We start from the raw sequence: 16,726 nt of genomic DNA on the forward strand, positions 1-16,726 counted from the left end.
ATAAGTTTCCGCTGTGAAAAAGGTCTATTAGCTTTCTGCAGAAGCACCAATGTTAGTCTGCAATCGCATCACCACGCAAACTGTCTTTGTCTGCTGTGATAACTTGTTTCAATTGGTATGAGTGGTCAATATAAAAATAACAAGAGTGACGTTGTGTGAATTATTAAAAAAAAAGTTTTCGTTTTAGGGTATGAATTTGTTTGCTGGTAGCTCACATGGAACGGCTATCTGCTTTTCTTAAATTCAAAGAGTTTAAAGTCCTGTTGTTGTATCATGCAAACACAATGCTGTCCTAACTTTAGGATGTCAACAAACCTACGTTAGTGGAAATCCTCTATGCATTTAAATATCTAGAGCATCCAGTGGAGCTTTATTTTATCCAATCATAAACATTAGCTTTGAACTGCGTTTATCTGACCAAAGATGTTAAAACGGTATTGTTCAAATCTCTTGTTCAAAAAACAACTCGGCAATTGCAATGTTATTCTGATCAGTTTAATCGACAATCGACTACTTTTGCAAACCCATGGCAGGAGAACCAATCGATCCCAGAGCAACAGGATGCAGCGACACGCAGTGGCAACACTGTGACAAAGATATGAAAAAAAAAAATGTTCACGATGATAACAAAGTGCTTAAATTATACAGTTAATTATACTGTGGCTGAGCTAATTTAAACTATATGCGTAGGTGAGAAACTGAGTCACGATAACTAGCTTAAAGAGATAAAATATTTTAAATGAATAACAACAAAAGCCACCTTACACATAAGGAATGTACATGAAACAAGTGGACCTAATTTTACAGGATTTGTGGTAAAGCTGTTATAATTTCTTTACCAAATTAGAGCTTTGTCAAAGTTTTCATTAACTGCATCCTCACAGTACATTGATTACATTTTACTAATGCAGCTCAGGATTGTTTCTACATTACAAAGCCCCCAGGTCTAAGTTGTGGCCTCTAGGCGGCGACAGAGAGCCCCATTTCTGTAAAAACAACATCTTACCTTCTTTCTTTAGTCCAAGTGCTGGAGCACGTTTGGGTGACCATGGAGTGCGTTTGCTGTCATGTAGTTCAGCGTTAATACAGCGTGAATATTAGAAGAGGGGGGCTTTTGCGCGGATACGAGGAGCCACAGTCGAGCCATGGCTGCACGGGATGAAGGAGAGGTTTTGCACAGTAAAATAAGGCACCACGACGGAGCTGGAAGTGTAAACAGCTCAGAGGGCTTCAGGAACGGCTATGTGAAGAGCTGCGTCACCCCTCTCAAACAGGACCGTCAGAGGGGATTTTTGTTTAACGTGTGCAGGTTTTGCAACGAAGACATTCTTAATTCAAAATTGTTGAAGGTCTCTGCCCTGTACGTCGGCGCGTTTGTAATCTTGGCGGTTTCTTTCCTCATTTCTAGGAGCTTGCAAAGTGACTCGCTTTGGGATTTGCGGACTTTTTTGTCGGGCTTCTCCCAGTCCATCAGTCCTTTATTCAGCATAGGATGTGCTTTCTTCTTTCTAACGTTTTACCTGAGGAGGAAAAAGAAGGAGAGCAGCAAATGTTGGCTCTTGTCACTGCCAGCATCGTGTTACCTCGGGGATTTTTTGGTTTTGCGGTTTTTGCAATGGGGAGAGGACCAACACCAGATGCAAATGGTGGGCAGGTTGTTATTCGTGTTGGGATGTGTGGGTCTGCTCACACTGATCCCCACTCTGAAACTCAAACACAGTGTTCTCATACTGGTTTTTGCCAGCGTTGTGTGGCTTGTTTCTTTCACAAGTTTGAGCGGTCTGCCTGCACTGCTCAGACCGCTCTTCGCCTGCTTTGCGGGGGTTTCTGGCTCCCTGTTGGGGCTTTGTTTTGACCGTTACTACCCGTCGAGGGAAGCGCCGAGTGGGGTTTCCACCGCGGAGGAAAAGGTCCCTGTGATCAGACCGAGAAGAAGGTCCAGTTGTGTTTCACTGGGGGAAACGTCGACCAGCTATTATGGCAGTTGTAAAATGCCTCGCAGACCTTCGCTGCCCTGTATATCCAGAGAGCAGGTAGGTCTCCCCCCTCCTCCCCCGTCAGGACCACGTCTGTTGTTGTAGTTCAAAAGTAGGCCCGCTGATTATCCACTGCTACCCCGACTGCACATGTGCATCGCAAGACGAAAACACTTATGGAAAAGGCCACACAAAACAAATGAAGCAAACAAACATTCCCTTACACAACAAAATGAGTTTATCATCCCTAACATTAGATTTTCAATAAGTAAATTGCATGCAGTCAGTAAAACATTTGTATTAAAAGAATTATTATTGTGAAAGAATCCAGGTAGAAGGCAGTCTGACAATTTTTTTTGCGATGTTATTAAAAAGTCCTACATTTGTTCTAAATATCAAGAGAGGACTTTGTTTAAATTTACTTTAAAATTGAAAATACAGCATTGCAGCCAATCAGTATAAATGCCTATAAAGGCTTAGAATTAAATATCAACATTCAAGGAGGCTATTATGTGCAGTCTACTTGCCCGCAACATTTCCTGCAATCAAGACATCGGTGTTTATCTACATTATGCTGGGAACATAAAATGTGAGTGAGTCTCCATCCTGCCGCCACAATAACAACACAACCAGCAGTGTAGCAAGTGATGTGGCCTACGGTCCCGTCTGACTGTAGCAGTCAACAAGACAAAATGATGGTGAGGACAGTCAGGGATTATTCAGTGTCCACATTCAGCCTGTGTGTTCTTCTTGTTCTTTTTGTTTGCTTGTATGCACAAACCTCAACAGTCTGTATAAAACAAGTCTGTTTGCGTACAGTCGCCAACAGGTCCACTGCAAAGTGATGCTCCGTTCTACTTTGCTTTAGTTTTGTAAACCAATACACCTGTATCGAGTGATGTCCTTTCAAAATGAAGACGATCATGTTGCATACAGCTGATATAAGCTACCAGGCTGTTCCCTTAATTTGTGTGGAGGCATAGAAACATAGATATGGAACATTATTGTCAGTATTATTTTTAAACAGTGCATTTAAAAACAAAAGATGCAATTCTTTGGGGGGTGCCAAAGCCATCAGCTCACACACATTGTCCTTATGTCCTCTGAGCTTTGTTAGAAATTATAAGGGAACTAAAAATGTGTGTCCATTTTGTCTCACTTGTGCAATTTCCAGCAGTTGTTTTCGACTTCATTGTGTTTTTAGGCTATTAGCAGCTTACTAGTCACACTGAGTTAGGCCTTAAGCTGTGTATGAACACTAAAATAGAAAAACAGGTTGGATCATTCAAGACCATATATGAATATGAGCACAGGAGCAGGGACTTTCAGACCTTTATTTGACTGCAACACTATGTGACCTTTTACTTTATCCTGTGAGATACAGAAACATGTGAATGCAGAATGCACTTTATGCTTTAGTGAAAATTATCAAGATGTAAACAGTTAAACATGGAAGCCGTCCAAATCTTTTTTCAAAGTAAATTTTTAAGGAGGCCAACCTTTGCATTTGGAAGAGAAAGATATTGACTTGAAACTAAGATGAGGTGTTTTTGAAGCCACAGACTTGACTTTTACCTGAACTATGATGTTCCAACTTTACTTGGAAAAAATGATTTATTTAAGAAAAATTTGATGTTAATACATTTACATACTGTTCCACATTTACATATTGACTGTCAGCCGTTGTAGTTAGTTACTGAACTCACAACCTAAAATATTTGTCAGTGTTAACATAATCAGAGACTTTAGACCTGGAACTGACTAAAATCTCAAGTAAAACTAAATTACACCATTTTTATGTAGCACATAAAGAGGGCGTAAATACATGAGTTTTCCAGTGTCTTACCAGCAGGTATACACGGCATGTGGTACACTGAAAACACTGCACCTCATCATTTTGGATTGGAAAGTTGAAACAGGACATTGTTCTTGATTAAACAACCGTGTATATTTTAATTTGTAATCATTTCTTTAATTACTACATTCATTGTCTGGCTCAGCGACCTTGTTATTTGCCTGCCCCACGTCTCCAAACAGATTTTGTTGAGCCTCTTTTGTGCTGAGGGCAGTTGCATGACAGGAAAATGCAGACAGCAATTAGGAAAATGTGTGAAAAAATTGCAAAAAAAAAAAAAAAAGATGCAAAAGTGGTGGATAAGATGTTAATGCTTGTGTACAGTCCTGCCATCTTATCAGCTGAACATCTGACATCGTAATCTATATTGAGTCAAACGATAACAAAAAATTGCAGGGGTACGGCCTACATCATCATCATCGCATTGTCCTTAAAAACATATTTGGCAAGCCTCTTTGCCAGGAAACATTCATGTCAAAATCAAGTTTTTCTTTGTGACTAAAGAGGATGAGAAACAAATGCCAGGGAAATGCCAGTCAGGTGAATTAAAGTCTGAATTGCCTGTTAGTTGTGAATGTAGGGATGAGTGTGTCTGTCTGTAGGTGTTAACCCTATGAGGCAACTTACTGCCAACCTGTCTGCGGTGCTGTGCCCACAGCGTGCTGGGCTGGATCTTACATACTGGGATAGTATGATGGCCTACAATGTTAGCTGTGTAGCCTTTAATGTAGAGAAAGAGTTGCTGTAGATCTGCTCGTGTCTAAAAGAAAAAAAGTTGCCTTTTTACTCAAGATTTTGGAAACAGTTCTGAATTTTAGCTACTGATGGGACCAGGTTTTTCCTCTCTTGGGTTTGATAATGAGGATATAATAGTCAGTGAATAAGAACTGTAGCATAATGAATAATCTTTTGTAACAGTTTCTGCGTCAGACGCGGGCAAAAAAAGGCATAAAGGAAGCCTTCGAAAGGAGTCACCCAGGGTTCACTGGTGATGTCACGCATGTTCTTCTTCTTCACACGTTTTACACACAAAACAGTCAGCCCACATTTCACTGTCTAAGAGGGTAGTTGTTGCATGTGGTCTTTCAGTTGCAAAGACGACGATTGTCTCATGTTAGCGGCAACACGTGGTTTTTACGTACAGCAAGTTCATCACCGCTGTGGAAAAGTGGTTGGATGGAGTGATGTTATCATGTAGATGTAAAACAAAAAATAATGGCGCTGGCAGAGGAAATGTCAGTTCACACCTTACATTGTGAACATCTTTGCCTCTGCTTCATGCATTCATTTAATACTATTTGAAATCTGGTAATGTTTTGACACTCACCTATGTACTGTGTTGAGTTTGAGGGCTCTATCAGCTGCTATAGCAGAATTGAGAAGCTGCATTAATTGTTTAATAATAAATATTTTGCCCATCGTGAGAATCCTTTTTTTATTACATAATCATGTTTGAGCCATTTGTGTTCTTTACAACCACTGCACCACTTTTTCTTTTGTTTCAGACTTTTTGCAAGTCAAGTATTCACATCATGCATATGCACACTAAAAATGCCTTTCTTTACCATGTGCCTGATGACCTGAGAGGTAACAGGACAAGACTTGCATATGTAGAGGGTTTGGTGATGAGAATGCTGGCATTTAAAATATTTTGCTTGTTTTTGTTTGTTAGGCCTGAAGCGTTAGGTAAGTTTCCGGTTTTGCTGGTCTGGTCCAGTGTACAGTCTTAAAACTGCTTTGATTTTATGTAGAGTGACCAAGTTAGCATTTTGGTCAGGTGAAGGTGGAGTGAGCTAGCAGCATGCAGCTAATTATCAGGGTCCATGGGATAGCCGGTTAGCTCAATGCCAGAGGGTGGTGCTTTCCTATATTTTGATGTGATGTACATTGAAGTTGAACATTGTGCACACAGTGCAGCTAAACTACTGTGACTGACATACACAAGAGAGACTTCCAATCAGTAATAAGATATCTGTATAACTTACATATGTTATAAAGTTATGCTACACGTAAATACTTTAGTACGAAGCCTCGATCTGCTCCCTTTTCCCCCCGTTAAAGTCACTGCATTACGCTGCTAACACAAATCCACACTGTATCTGATTGAAATTAAAAGCCCTCTAGCATTTCAGCACAGACACATAGACCCTTCATTTCTTAGCAAGGTTTTTATTCTGAAACATTTCAGTGAACATTCGTTGGAAAACTCATCAGCCCAACTGCACAGGCTTGTCATTTGTACGCAAGAGAATTTAAGACCTCCAACAGTTCATGCAAGGAGCTGAGTGGTGTACGGGTATGAATATGTTTTTAAATGCTAAGTCTCAGCTATTTCATCATCCACCAGAAATTATTACTGTCGCAATAATTGTTGAAATGATATCTAGCCTGTGGATCAGTATCTCTCTTGTGGTTCGACAGAGGATACTGCTATATTTATATTAAAGGCAAGCCAAGGAGTTTTTGGCCAGTAGAGGTGCTGTAGAGTAACACATGGAGGTTTTTGCATTGTGTTTTCTAATAGCATGCACACAATATTGCACATGCATCTCAGAAATATTTATCTTGCAGACTAATAAAACTAAATTCCTTTTAAACTTATTTAGGACATCTTGGTTGCTTCTTTGGCCTACCTGCAGACTTTTCTGGTCATGTCGTTGCAATGAAAGTCAAAAGGTGGCTTTATGGGATGTCCTGGATTCACACAAGCCTGCATTTTGACAGTCAGAGGTGGTAACGTGTCCTAAAAGGCAGCACAGTGTCTTTAGATCAGGAGAACGCAACAGCAAGCAGAAATGTCAAAATGTTCAACAAATGGACTCTGTAGGTATTTTGTGAGGTCATCCAAATATTTTAAAGACTTTAATAACATGTACTTTAATGAGAGACACTGAATGTAAACACAACCAAGTTTGTTTTGAATAGTACAGCTTTAGTGTTCATTCTGCAAGGCTAACATAAATGAGTGGAAGGTTCTGTGTTCAAAAACAAATTGTGAAAGGATCTGGGCATGCAGTGGTCCTGACAGGTGCATATTTGGATCTACCAAGAAAATATAAACGTTCTTGCGGCCTGCTTCAGCAAACTACTATTCTATAATTAATTGCATATTTCTGCAGACCACAAGCTTTTCAAGAGTGTAATTTTGAAAGGTTGAGCTTATAAATGAATGTTACATGTTGCAACACATACCAACACATTACACCGCTTCAGCCCTGACGGATAAGCCGTATAGAAAAAGGATGGCTGGATAAAGCTTCATTGATGGCATACAGATATTTTTTTTATTATTCTTTTTAAATTCAGCTCTCTGATGGGGCACATTTCACCAGATACCAGTCTGGATACAGTTTCAACACACTGATGTCAGTCTCTCATGTGGTTCTCTAAGTATTTTTAACAGCTAGGTGAGTGGAGTATTAGGGTTGAGCGAGTATTCATTTGGAACGACTAGGGTGAGTATTGTTAAAATGAAAATTTACATTCTGAAATAATTTGCAGAATAATCCCCAATGCCTCAGCTCCCAACTTGATACAGTTCTGTAAGCTTTAACCACCCTACTGCAATAGACAGAAGAAAAAAATAATGAATAATCAGACACAGAACTGAAGATTCAGTCTCAAACACAATATGTTGTGAGACCACTTTATTTATATTTGCAGATGCTACCTGCAAAATGGGATGTGTTTATTGTCATCATAGGGAACCTTATTTTTTGATATGAAAGCCAGAGAAATTAAAGATAAGTAATGTGTAAGTAATTTTAATGTCTTCAAATAAACATAAATTACAAAAAAAATGAAAAAAATAATGTATGTAATCATGATAATAATATTAAAGTGTGCTTTTTGGGACACTCCCTGCACAAGCTTACAGTGTATGGGCTACTTGCTGCTCCTGGTTCTTCATCTTGCAAACTGCACCTTCTCACCTTTTTCCCTCTCATCTCCTGTCTTTGCTTGTTGCCTTTCTGTGGTCTGCCATTGGTTTCTAAAAATGTACATGAGTTTTGGGCTATTTATCTATCTATCTATGTATCATGTATTCAAAAAAATGTATTTATACATTTCATATTTATTCAAAACATTATGTACATTATAGGAGAACAAGTAAGGTAAGGTCAAGCTAGCCTTAGCTCTCTAGAGCTTTGTGTGAACAGCATGTATTTTTTGATCCTCGAAAATATTGTTTTCGTGCCAAAATGACAAAGAGCAGCGTCCAGTTTTGAAATCAGATGGCAGATGACATAATGGGACACCATCAAAACTTGCATTTTTGAAAAGAATATAGAACAGATTTATAGAAAATTTGATACTGATACATCACATCCCATTACAAAGTATACTGAAGTATTTGTTTCTTGGATATTTATAACCTGAATAATTGTTATGCCACAATGTTGTGTCATTTCAGTTGGCATTGTGTCTCTGGAGTCAGTACTATGCCTGCCCACCGATATGACATCATATCTGTGTGACTTTTTTTTTTCCTTATAGCAAATCATTGGTTTTCTGTTATTTTGTGTATTCCTTTGAAAATATATTCAGAGCAAAGCTTAAATGTCCTAATTTGCTGGGTGTTCCAATTTATCAGGGCTTACCCTATCTGGCACAGATAATGTGCTTTTTCCAAGTACGAGTATCTTCTGAGGAAAAATTTCATAATATCTGTACTAGAGATGAAGGAAAATCCTCATCGGGTAGCCGACTTAAGTTTGGATGTTCTGTCAATTTGAGGCTTAAATTCCCAGCTTCCGGTCAGTTCCACCCACTTTGGGTGTGAGCTCGTTCTGAGTACAGATTCAGCTAGAGATCATTTAGATTGGTTAGATACAGGTGATAGTGTACTTGCTCATCCATAGTAAGTATGATATTGTTAGATATGCACACACCAATCAAGCAAATATTGCTCACTACGTTTTAAGTGTTATTTTTTAAAATGCTGTCTTTAAGTCAGGACAGGTGTATACATTTATTTTTAGCTGTAGTGAGGTCTAACAGTGGGTCATAAAAGATCATTTTCCAACAAAAATTAAGAAAATGTGCCAAGGGCTTACAGACTTTTTCATTTTCATGTCATGTTATGGTCACGTTATTAGTCAGATGGTTGCTTCATTTTTCTTAAAGGTAAATTTCTCATTTAAAATGTCTTGTACTTGATGACGGTGTAACCTATCAGACTGAGTAGGGAGGAAACCTCTCATGGTTGCTGCCATCTTCACTATCAAACACAATGCACTGAAACGCTGTTGAGACTGCCCATTTAGAAAGAGGGCAAAAGATTTTTTGGTGCATGACCACATTTCCACAACACAGAAAAATCTAGTAGAACATGACACATGCCACCTTTTTTGGAGTGTCGGAGATAGAATCGTCTGATTTATCCTGCTCCAGTTTAATGTTAATCTTTGTTCTGATAATTTCAAGTGTCAGTTTTGTATTTTGCCACAGTACCTCAAAAACCTCTTGCACAACCAAAGCTTTATGGATTGACTTCAAGTGCCAGGGGTCAGGCTTGCTGAAGCCTAGATTTATTGCATTAACTGTGTTGCTCTGTTGTGTTAAATTCCAATTTGACAGGATACCTAAATAGGTCAGTGAATTGTGTAATTGTGACATGGCGAAGGCGCCCTGTAAAACCGTGTTTGCTAATTTTATTGGGAGATTACTCTTGCACTTTGAGATTGTCCAATCGTCGGAACAAATGGAGACTCAGAATGTGGTTAACACTATCTGCAAGTGAGAGATGTGTCTGCTGTGTACTTTGGTGTTGGTCCTTGGAAAAATTTGGTTCAAATCAATGGAATGATTTTATCGTTCGAGCTGAATGGCACCTTGTCTTCCCCTTCCCCTTCCCCTAAAATTATGTCAGCTGAGACCCAGTTAGTTTTTTTTTGAGATCAAGAGAATAAAGTGGAGATAATATTTTTTAAGTAGGATTATTGTGTTTGGGCTTTCATGCCAGAAATCTAAAAGCTCTACTTCATGAGTAAGACCTTAGATGCAGTGCTGGCTGTGGCAGTGTTGAATTCAGGGAGAAGGCCTTCCTTTTTGTATGGTTACCACTCCACAGGGGCAGAGAGGGGTAAATAATACACTTAACTAACCCCCCATTCAGTCAAGAACAGAGAGGCAGACTGCAGAGAGAAAGGTTGGAAGGGAGAGAAAACGCAGAGCAGCTCTCAGCTGTCACGTTCGCTTGCTGTAAAGCCATGTGGAATGATATAACATTGACGTCACAGCCCGGTGACGTACCACAGGGTGATTGCAAAGAAGAAAAAAAAAATGCCAAGTCTTATTAATCGCCCTCTAGAATATAGTGTCTGCCTCCAGCAGTGATGAGAAAGGGAGAAATTGCCCATCTTCAGACGATGTGCAGTAAAAGGAGTGCATAGGTGGGGAAAGTTGCCATGTAGAATTGTGCCACTGACCACTTAGCTTATTAATCCAGAAAATCAGGCAGACTTTTTAAAATAAAATAATGCAACTTCCTTTTCTATAATTTGATGGGGTTTTTTTTGCTGATGGTATACAGCATTTTAAGGCTGATAATATCAGGAGTAAGTGTATGGAACTATTTATACCTCGTCAGTATTATAGTAGTACAGGAGGGGAGTAATTGGTGTAAAATCTAATAGTGGATTGTGCTTTAGTAAAATAATGTTGGAGGATCGGTGCTCCTAGTCAGCTTCATCCTTAATGTAAAGATTTATATTATATGTATTTGTTTATACTGCATCCTCAACTTCTTTATTTCTCTGTGGAGATGAAATCCTCCACGCAGGCAGTTAGTGAAACTGCTAGCTCTTTTGCCTTTGATTCACTGATATCAGAGCTAAACCAATGTGTGTTGAATTCAAGACCAGAACTGCGTGTTTGTGAGTGTGTGTGTGTGCACACGCACACACGCATTTGGTTTTACAGTACAGTAAATCCTTCACATGATGTTTATGGCATCTTTTTCAACCTGATATAAACACAGTACATTTTATATGATTAAATGTACAAAGGATGGTGAAAATAAACCTCACTGGGGCTGCTGTGTCCCTTTGGACCCTTAACAGAACAACTTAATCTAATTTTGCATATTTACTCATATTCATTTTTTGGGTCACTTAAAAATATTAATAAGAGTTAAGGTTAATTAAGATGAGCTCAACCTAATTTTTAGTTTTTAATTTGTTAATTTTACACATTTCATGTAACTGTAGTTAGAATGGATTTGGTCTTCTGAAGTCCATGCTGATAGATAAAAGGTATGATGCCTTAAAACAAAGGCCATCAAATGACTAATGTTATCTGCAGTTAAAGCTAGTGTGTGTGTGTGTGTGTGTGTGTGTTTATTTATTTGAAACTTTAATCTTGATAATTTCATTGCTGTGAACAATTTATCTCTTACTGTGTGAAAGTAAAACCTTTCGAAATGAATTTTTGTGACAGCTGCAATTTTATTTATAACACAGTTGGCCTTGAATAATTTTCAGATCCAAAATTAAAATGCAAATATGGCCATCTCAGGTGAAGGTGTCGTTAATAGGACGTTGAGCTGATCGTTGTAATATAATTCTGTTTGATGAAATATGACCTAAGCTGAGCTGTTGTTTAACTGGAGGAGAATGGCGTGTGACGTTAACCTCTGCGTTTAGGAGCTTGTATAACAGTGGTGATATCAAGACCAAGATGTCCTAATTCATTGCTTAGCAACTCGGTGCCACAGGTAGCTTTGAAAACATTTAATGAATGCCGTATCAAGAGCTGAATCAGCATGTATGGACGTCGTCTAAGTGCGCAGCTTTTTCCAGCTTTTCTTTGCTTGAAACGACCTGATTTGATCACTTTAAGGATTTGAACTGATTAAAATTGCCTTGTTTCTGGATCCGGATGGGCTGCTGTGCGACAGCTTCTGTGAGTTCCATTCTCATCCCACTTTCTTTAATCTCAGTGCCACTTTGCATAGCTGCTTTGAATTTTTCATCGGCGGCACCAGCAGCGGCAGCAGAAGGACTTGTAGAAAGGGTTAAATTGAGCGAGGCCCGGTGTGTTTGGCTGACTGCAGAGTGAAACAGGATGCAGCGACTGCATTGTCAGCCTGCTGGTGTGAGTGCAAACAGATGAGGAAATGCTGGAGCGGGTACTCCAAAACTTGGGTTACCCTGGAAACCGTTTGCGTCATGATCACCAGCAATTAGCTTGCAGCTCTTTAGTTTTCATGATAGGTCTACCGGAGCTTAGCCTAATGACTCTGGCGTCTGAAGAGACAGCATCAATAGAGGATACACAAAATATTCGCAAATGGTTTTATTTTGCTTTTTTTTTTTCCCCTTTAACATTTTGTTTATGAAGAAGTCCATAAATCACTCATATCGGAGGATGTGGTTAGAGTTATGGCTTTTTTGATGCTCTGTTTTGAACTGCCTACGAGGAGCTGTGCACCGTGTCCCCTCTTTCTTATTTTTATCTAATGAACCTTGATGTGATGTCCCGAGCTCATCTATCTGCTTGTATTATTATCTGCACAAAGCTTATTTTGTGGCTGAGCTTGTGTATTGTTGAAGTCCAGAATGTTGAACAGGAGGAGGGGGCACTGCCAAGCCACTGCTATCCACTAAGTTTGGGCTAATTAGACCCTTTTTTCCCCCTGCAACTGTTATATCAGCCTTCCCTGCTTTGTCTGTTTCCAGTACATGAAAAACTGGCAAATGTGAAATAGCCAAATAAGATAAATAACAACAAAATGTTCTCCAAGCTGCTGCTGCTACACAATCAAGCTTTTTTTCTTTTCTTTTTTTTTTAATTCAGTTTGGACGTTTTAGGAGATTTTTCCGCACGAGTTCCTCTGAAATAATTAGAATTACGCCACAAGATTCCCAACAATGCAAACTTTTAAGTCCAGGCTGAGGTTGTTGAACCTTGCATGTGTTGACTGTTTGTTCAGTCCGGTGTCAGGGTGAGAGGAGAGGGAACATGGGTAGGTTTGGTCGAGGGCCGGCTTGGTTAAAGTAGACTGCTGTGACATTTACGTTGTACGCGCATGCTGAAATTGTTACTGTGGGAATTTCAGCGTGGAGAAAATAGAGGTGAGGGATGTAGTAAATTTAAGTTGTATTTTAATGAGTACCTACCATAGGTTTTACTGACTGTTAATAGTCTCCGGGCGACTTTATTGATATAACATCATCTTTTCCTTCAATATTCTTAAAGCTTTACAGGGTAATTTGAAGGCATGGTCAGACAAGAGTAATTTCAGCCTTTTTTTGTTGCATTCAAACTTCTTACGTTGATCATTTTTGGGTTGCGCTCTTATCAAAGCATTACACAGCAATCTCACCAAAATGTTACGCTCTCCCTCTACTTTTCTGTCCCTCGTTTCATTCTCTCTGTCTCCGCTTCTCATTCTCACTGAATTTCTTTCTGTCTTTCTCTGTGCGCCTCTTTTGAAAACGGTGTCAGCACTGCTGCTTTTACACCAAAAGGCTGTTGCTAAGTGACGGTTGACGTCAGCCGCAGCTACAGAGGAGGGCTTGTGTGTGTTTAGCAGCTGAGGGCAGATCCCACTGAAAAGGGCAAAACTGAGAAGCACTATTAGTCACTGCAATGAAAACCCTAACTTCCAGCAACAGGATCGCCATTTCCAATAGCTGTGGTAAAAGTAAATCTTTCAAAGTGGAATGATGAAGTTAGGCTAAATGTTTTTTTTTTCTTTTTTTTTCTTTTCTTTTTTTTTTTTTTGAGAAACTGCTCCCGGCCAATCCCCACCCCCTTTTCTTCACTTTTTCTTCAGTCTCTCACTGTCTCCTTTCCTTTCTCACTTTAACCCCCATCTGCCCCTCCCCCAACACACACACGCACACACACACACACACACACGCTCAAATGCCAGACATCCTCCCCTTCCCCTCACATAATGTAAGTAAGATTTTGTTGATAGGTTTTGTGTCTGACAAAAGTCTCAGAGCTTCAGTGTGATATCTCCCTCATCCGGCCAAGGTTGTTCTTAATCCCCTCGCCTTTGTTCAGTGTAATCAATTCCTGGTGACACCCTCCCCCCACCTCTGTTTTTACCTGTTAGATTGGACCAAACATAAAGCTTATCTACATATCAGGTTAAAATACTAGTTTACTTCTTCTCTTCGTGACTCACGAACAGTTAGGTTGTTATTATTTAGCACTTGGCAAGATGGTCGATGTGTCAAAGCTACAGTACTGAATTAAAATAATCTGCTTGCACTTGCTAGACATGCAAGAGACAACATCCTCATATTTTATGTGAGAAAAGTTCAACGGCAATGATGCGATAATTTACCAGCATACGTATAGCAGTAGACAGTCGAGTCTGCTGTTCCTGTGCTCTGAAGACTCCGACGTAAGTTATTATGGCTGAAGCAGGCTGCAGCTGGAGATAAACCAGCACTAGCAGTGTTTTAATCGCACGCCCCCTCTGCAGCGAACGCACACTGTGCTGCTCAGATACAGTCAGCGCTGCGGCCCGCCCCGCGCTGCTAGTGCTCCCTGTGAAGGCCTTGATGTCATAAGAATTTTTGAAGAGTGATATTCAGGGATCAAGGCCTGATGGCCAATGTGAATTTCCTTCAAGCGGAAGAGACCAGCTCACACTTGTGAAACTGATGGAAGCATTGAATCCCCACACCTGGCGCTATGGAGTAGACTGAACCAAAGATTTCTTTATTTTTTTTTATTTATTTCTTTATGAATGAATTTATACCCTACAAAAGCTTTGAAAAGTTGTCTCTTGTCCTCCCCACTCCCCCTAACCTTCGTCCTTATCTGTCCCGACCCTGCATCAAAGGATCAACTGGATCAACAGTGGACTTGATGCCACATATCAGCAGCAGGCACCCTGGCATGGCACCACAGACACGGGGAATTAGGCACTGGGTGCTTGGCTGTGGACACCAGTAGTTGGCTGCGGGTGGCCATGGATTAAAGATGCAGTATTTGCGTCATAAGGTGAACGCTATCAGGCATAGTGATCATATAGAAAGTTTTGTGTTGCGTGATCTGAAAACTCAAGCACAGTGACGTTGGCTGTTGGCTGTTCAGGGAGCTAAAATACAGGCTTACAGCAAAATTAAAAATAATACTGAATATATTGGACATTTTTCCAGGTTAGTGACAACAGCTACAGTATGAGGCACCGGCTGAGTTTCAGAACAGTGATGTTATTGTTCACAAAATGAGACTCGAAATAGTGCATGTGCACTAAAGGCCGGAGTAATTTAATAATCACATTTTTTTCATAATTTTCAGAGCAAAATTCATGCTTGTAGGCAATTACAGTAATAGTCCACAAGCACTTGAACTGAAAGAAAACTGCGGCGTTGTGCTTAATATATTTGCAAATTAAAGTGCAGATCCTTCATTTCAAATATCTTTTTCTTCGCATGAACTCCACTGGCTTAAAGAATGTTTCCTCACACGGAAAATGACACATTAGTGAACAGAGACCAATTAATCACTGTGTGCTCAACAGATTCATCATCGTCCTACAGTTACCTGTTTAAAGTGCTTGATCTGATACACCAGATCTGGCATGGGATGAAACAACCCTTTGATGGTTTGTTGCAGCAGAGATTGCTAAAACTGTGCCGCCCTGCCAAAGACTAAAAGTATGATATAGGGTAGTCCTTTAAGCCCCGTATACAGCAAAGATCATTTATCACGCTTTGGACACATTAATAGGCAGTCCATCTGTGCAGATATTACACCGAAGACAACCGTTGACATGCAGCATCAGAACGGTGAGAGAAACAAGGCAAAGGTCACATTCAGGAGGACATTGAGGCAACGCCACTCTGCAAACCAAACCTCCAAGTAACAACTGCAGGGCAGTGTTTTGTGGGTGTGTTCAACGTCACAAGTGTATATTACAATAATGTAGATAATCGATTTGCCCGTTCAGGATCCAGATGCTTCTTGACAATATCTTGGAGTGACTAAACTAGCGTTTGAAAAGGATCTTTTTTTTTTTAAAGTGAGTTGATGATCAAGATTTCTATCTTTAATATGAAGAAGCTCTTAACTGTAATCTTACCCTTGACAATCACTATGTGGCAGTATTGCAGATGCTCTTTTCGAGGTCTTGCTCTGTTTTAAAGTTTTTCAGCTGTGCCACAACATCTTAATACCTCGAAATGTGAAGTTCTGCCAAAAACAAGAGTGTATACTACACAAATCTTGGTAAAGTGGGTACATGTCGGCCTCACCTTTGCTCTCCTTAACTCTGTTTAGTAAACCTCTCTCTCTGTCCATTTGTTTGTGCGACTCTGACTCATCTGACAGTCAGCCAGTGTTCCAGTATTTATGCCATGCGGCATCTGTCTCAGGTGATATCGGCAGAGCTCGCCAAGCTCCGCATTTGTACATGTAACTGTAAAGTGCTGATCTCCGTTGGTTCCAGCGTCGTGTTCTCACCCGTTAGCCTGTCAGCACTGACGACCGAGTCTGCTCGTTCCTGAGATGGGATATTTTGACGAGAAAGTAACTGAATAACCCAGTCGCTCTGACAGCCACCTTTGCTGTGCCGGTGACAGTGTTTAAACTGTAAACTGTGTGATGTAAGGATGATGCACGATGTACATACAAAAGACTGCAAATACATTTGGTCAACTGCAACTACAGTTAGGGAACTTTTTACAGCATTCTTCTGAGTTCATTTGTCACATTTTTAACAGTCATTTAGGGTACATTTTGTTCAATTATTTTAACGGGCAGTTCTGGCTCAGGGATTTATGGCTGCTGAATGCATCAGTAGTAGAAGATAAGTATCTACAAATAAATTTGATATCCTGTGCTCAGTTGTTGAACTTGGTGTGGGTCATGTAAGTGCTGCATCCTGTTAGAAAGGTCAAAAATAGGCTTGGTGACATGCTTTTGT

General features: G+C 39.9%; 1 protein-coding gene across 1 annotated transcript in view; it reads left to right on the forward strand.

Moving 5' to 3' along the window:
* Positions 1-984: 984 nt before the first annotated feature.
* The window catches only part of pde3b (phosphodiesterase 3B), a 43,679-nt gene continuing 27,937 nt past the window's right edge, over positions 985-16,726 (forward strand). The window contains exon 1 of the mRNA XM_046388317.1: positions 985-2,033. Within this exon, the coding sequence (XP_046244273.1) occupies positions 1,146-2,033 (888 nt within the window). The 5' untranslated portion in view covers positions 985-1,145. The remainder of the gene's footprint in view (positions 2,034-16,726) is intronic.

This window comes from Scatophagus argus, chromosome 1 (genome assembly GCF_020382885.2).
Source record: "Scatophagus argus isolate fScaArg1 chromosome 1, fScaArg1.pri, whole genome shotgun sequence".
In the NCBI taxonomy this organism is placed as follows: domain Eukaryota; kingdom Metazoa; phylum Chordata; class Actinopteri; family Scatophagidae; genus Scatophagus; species Scatophagus argus.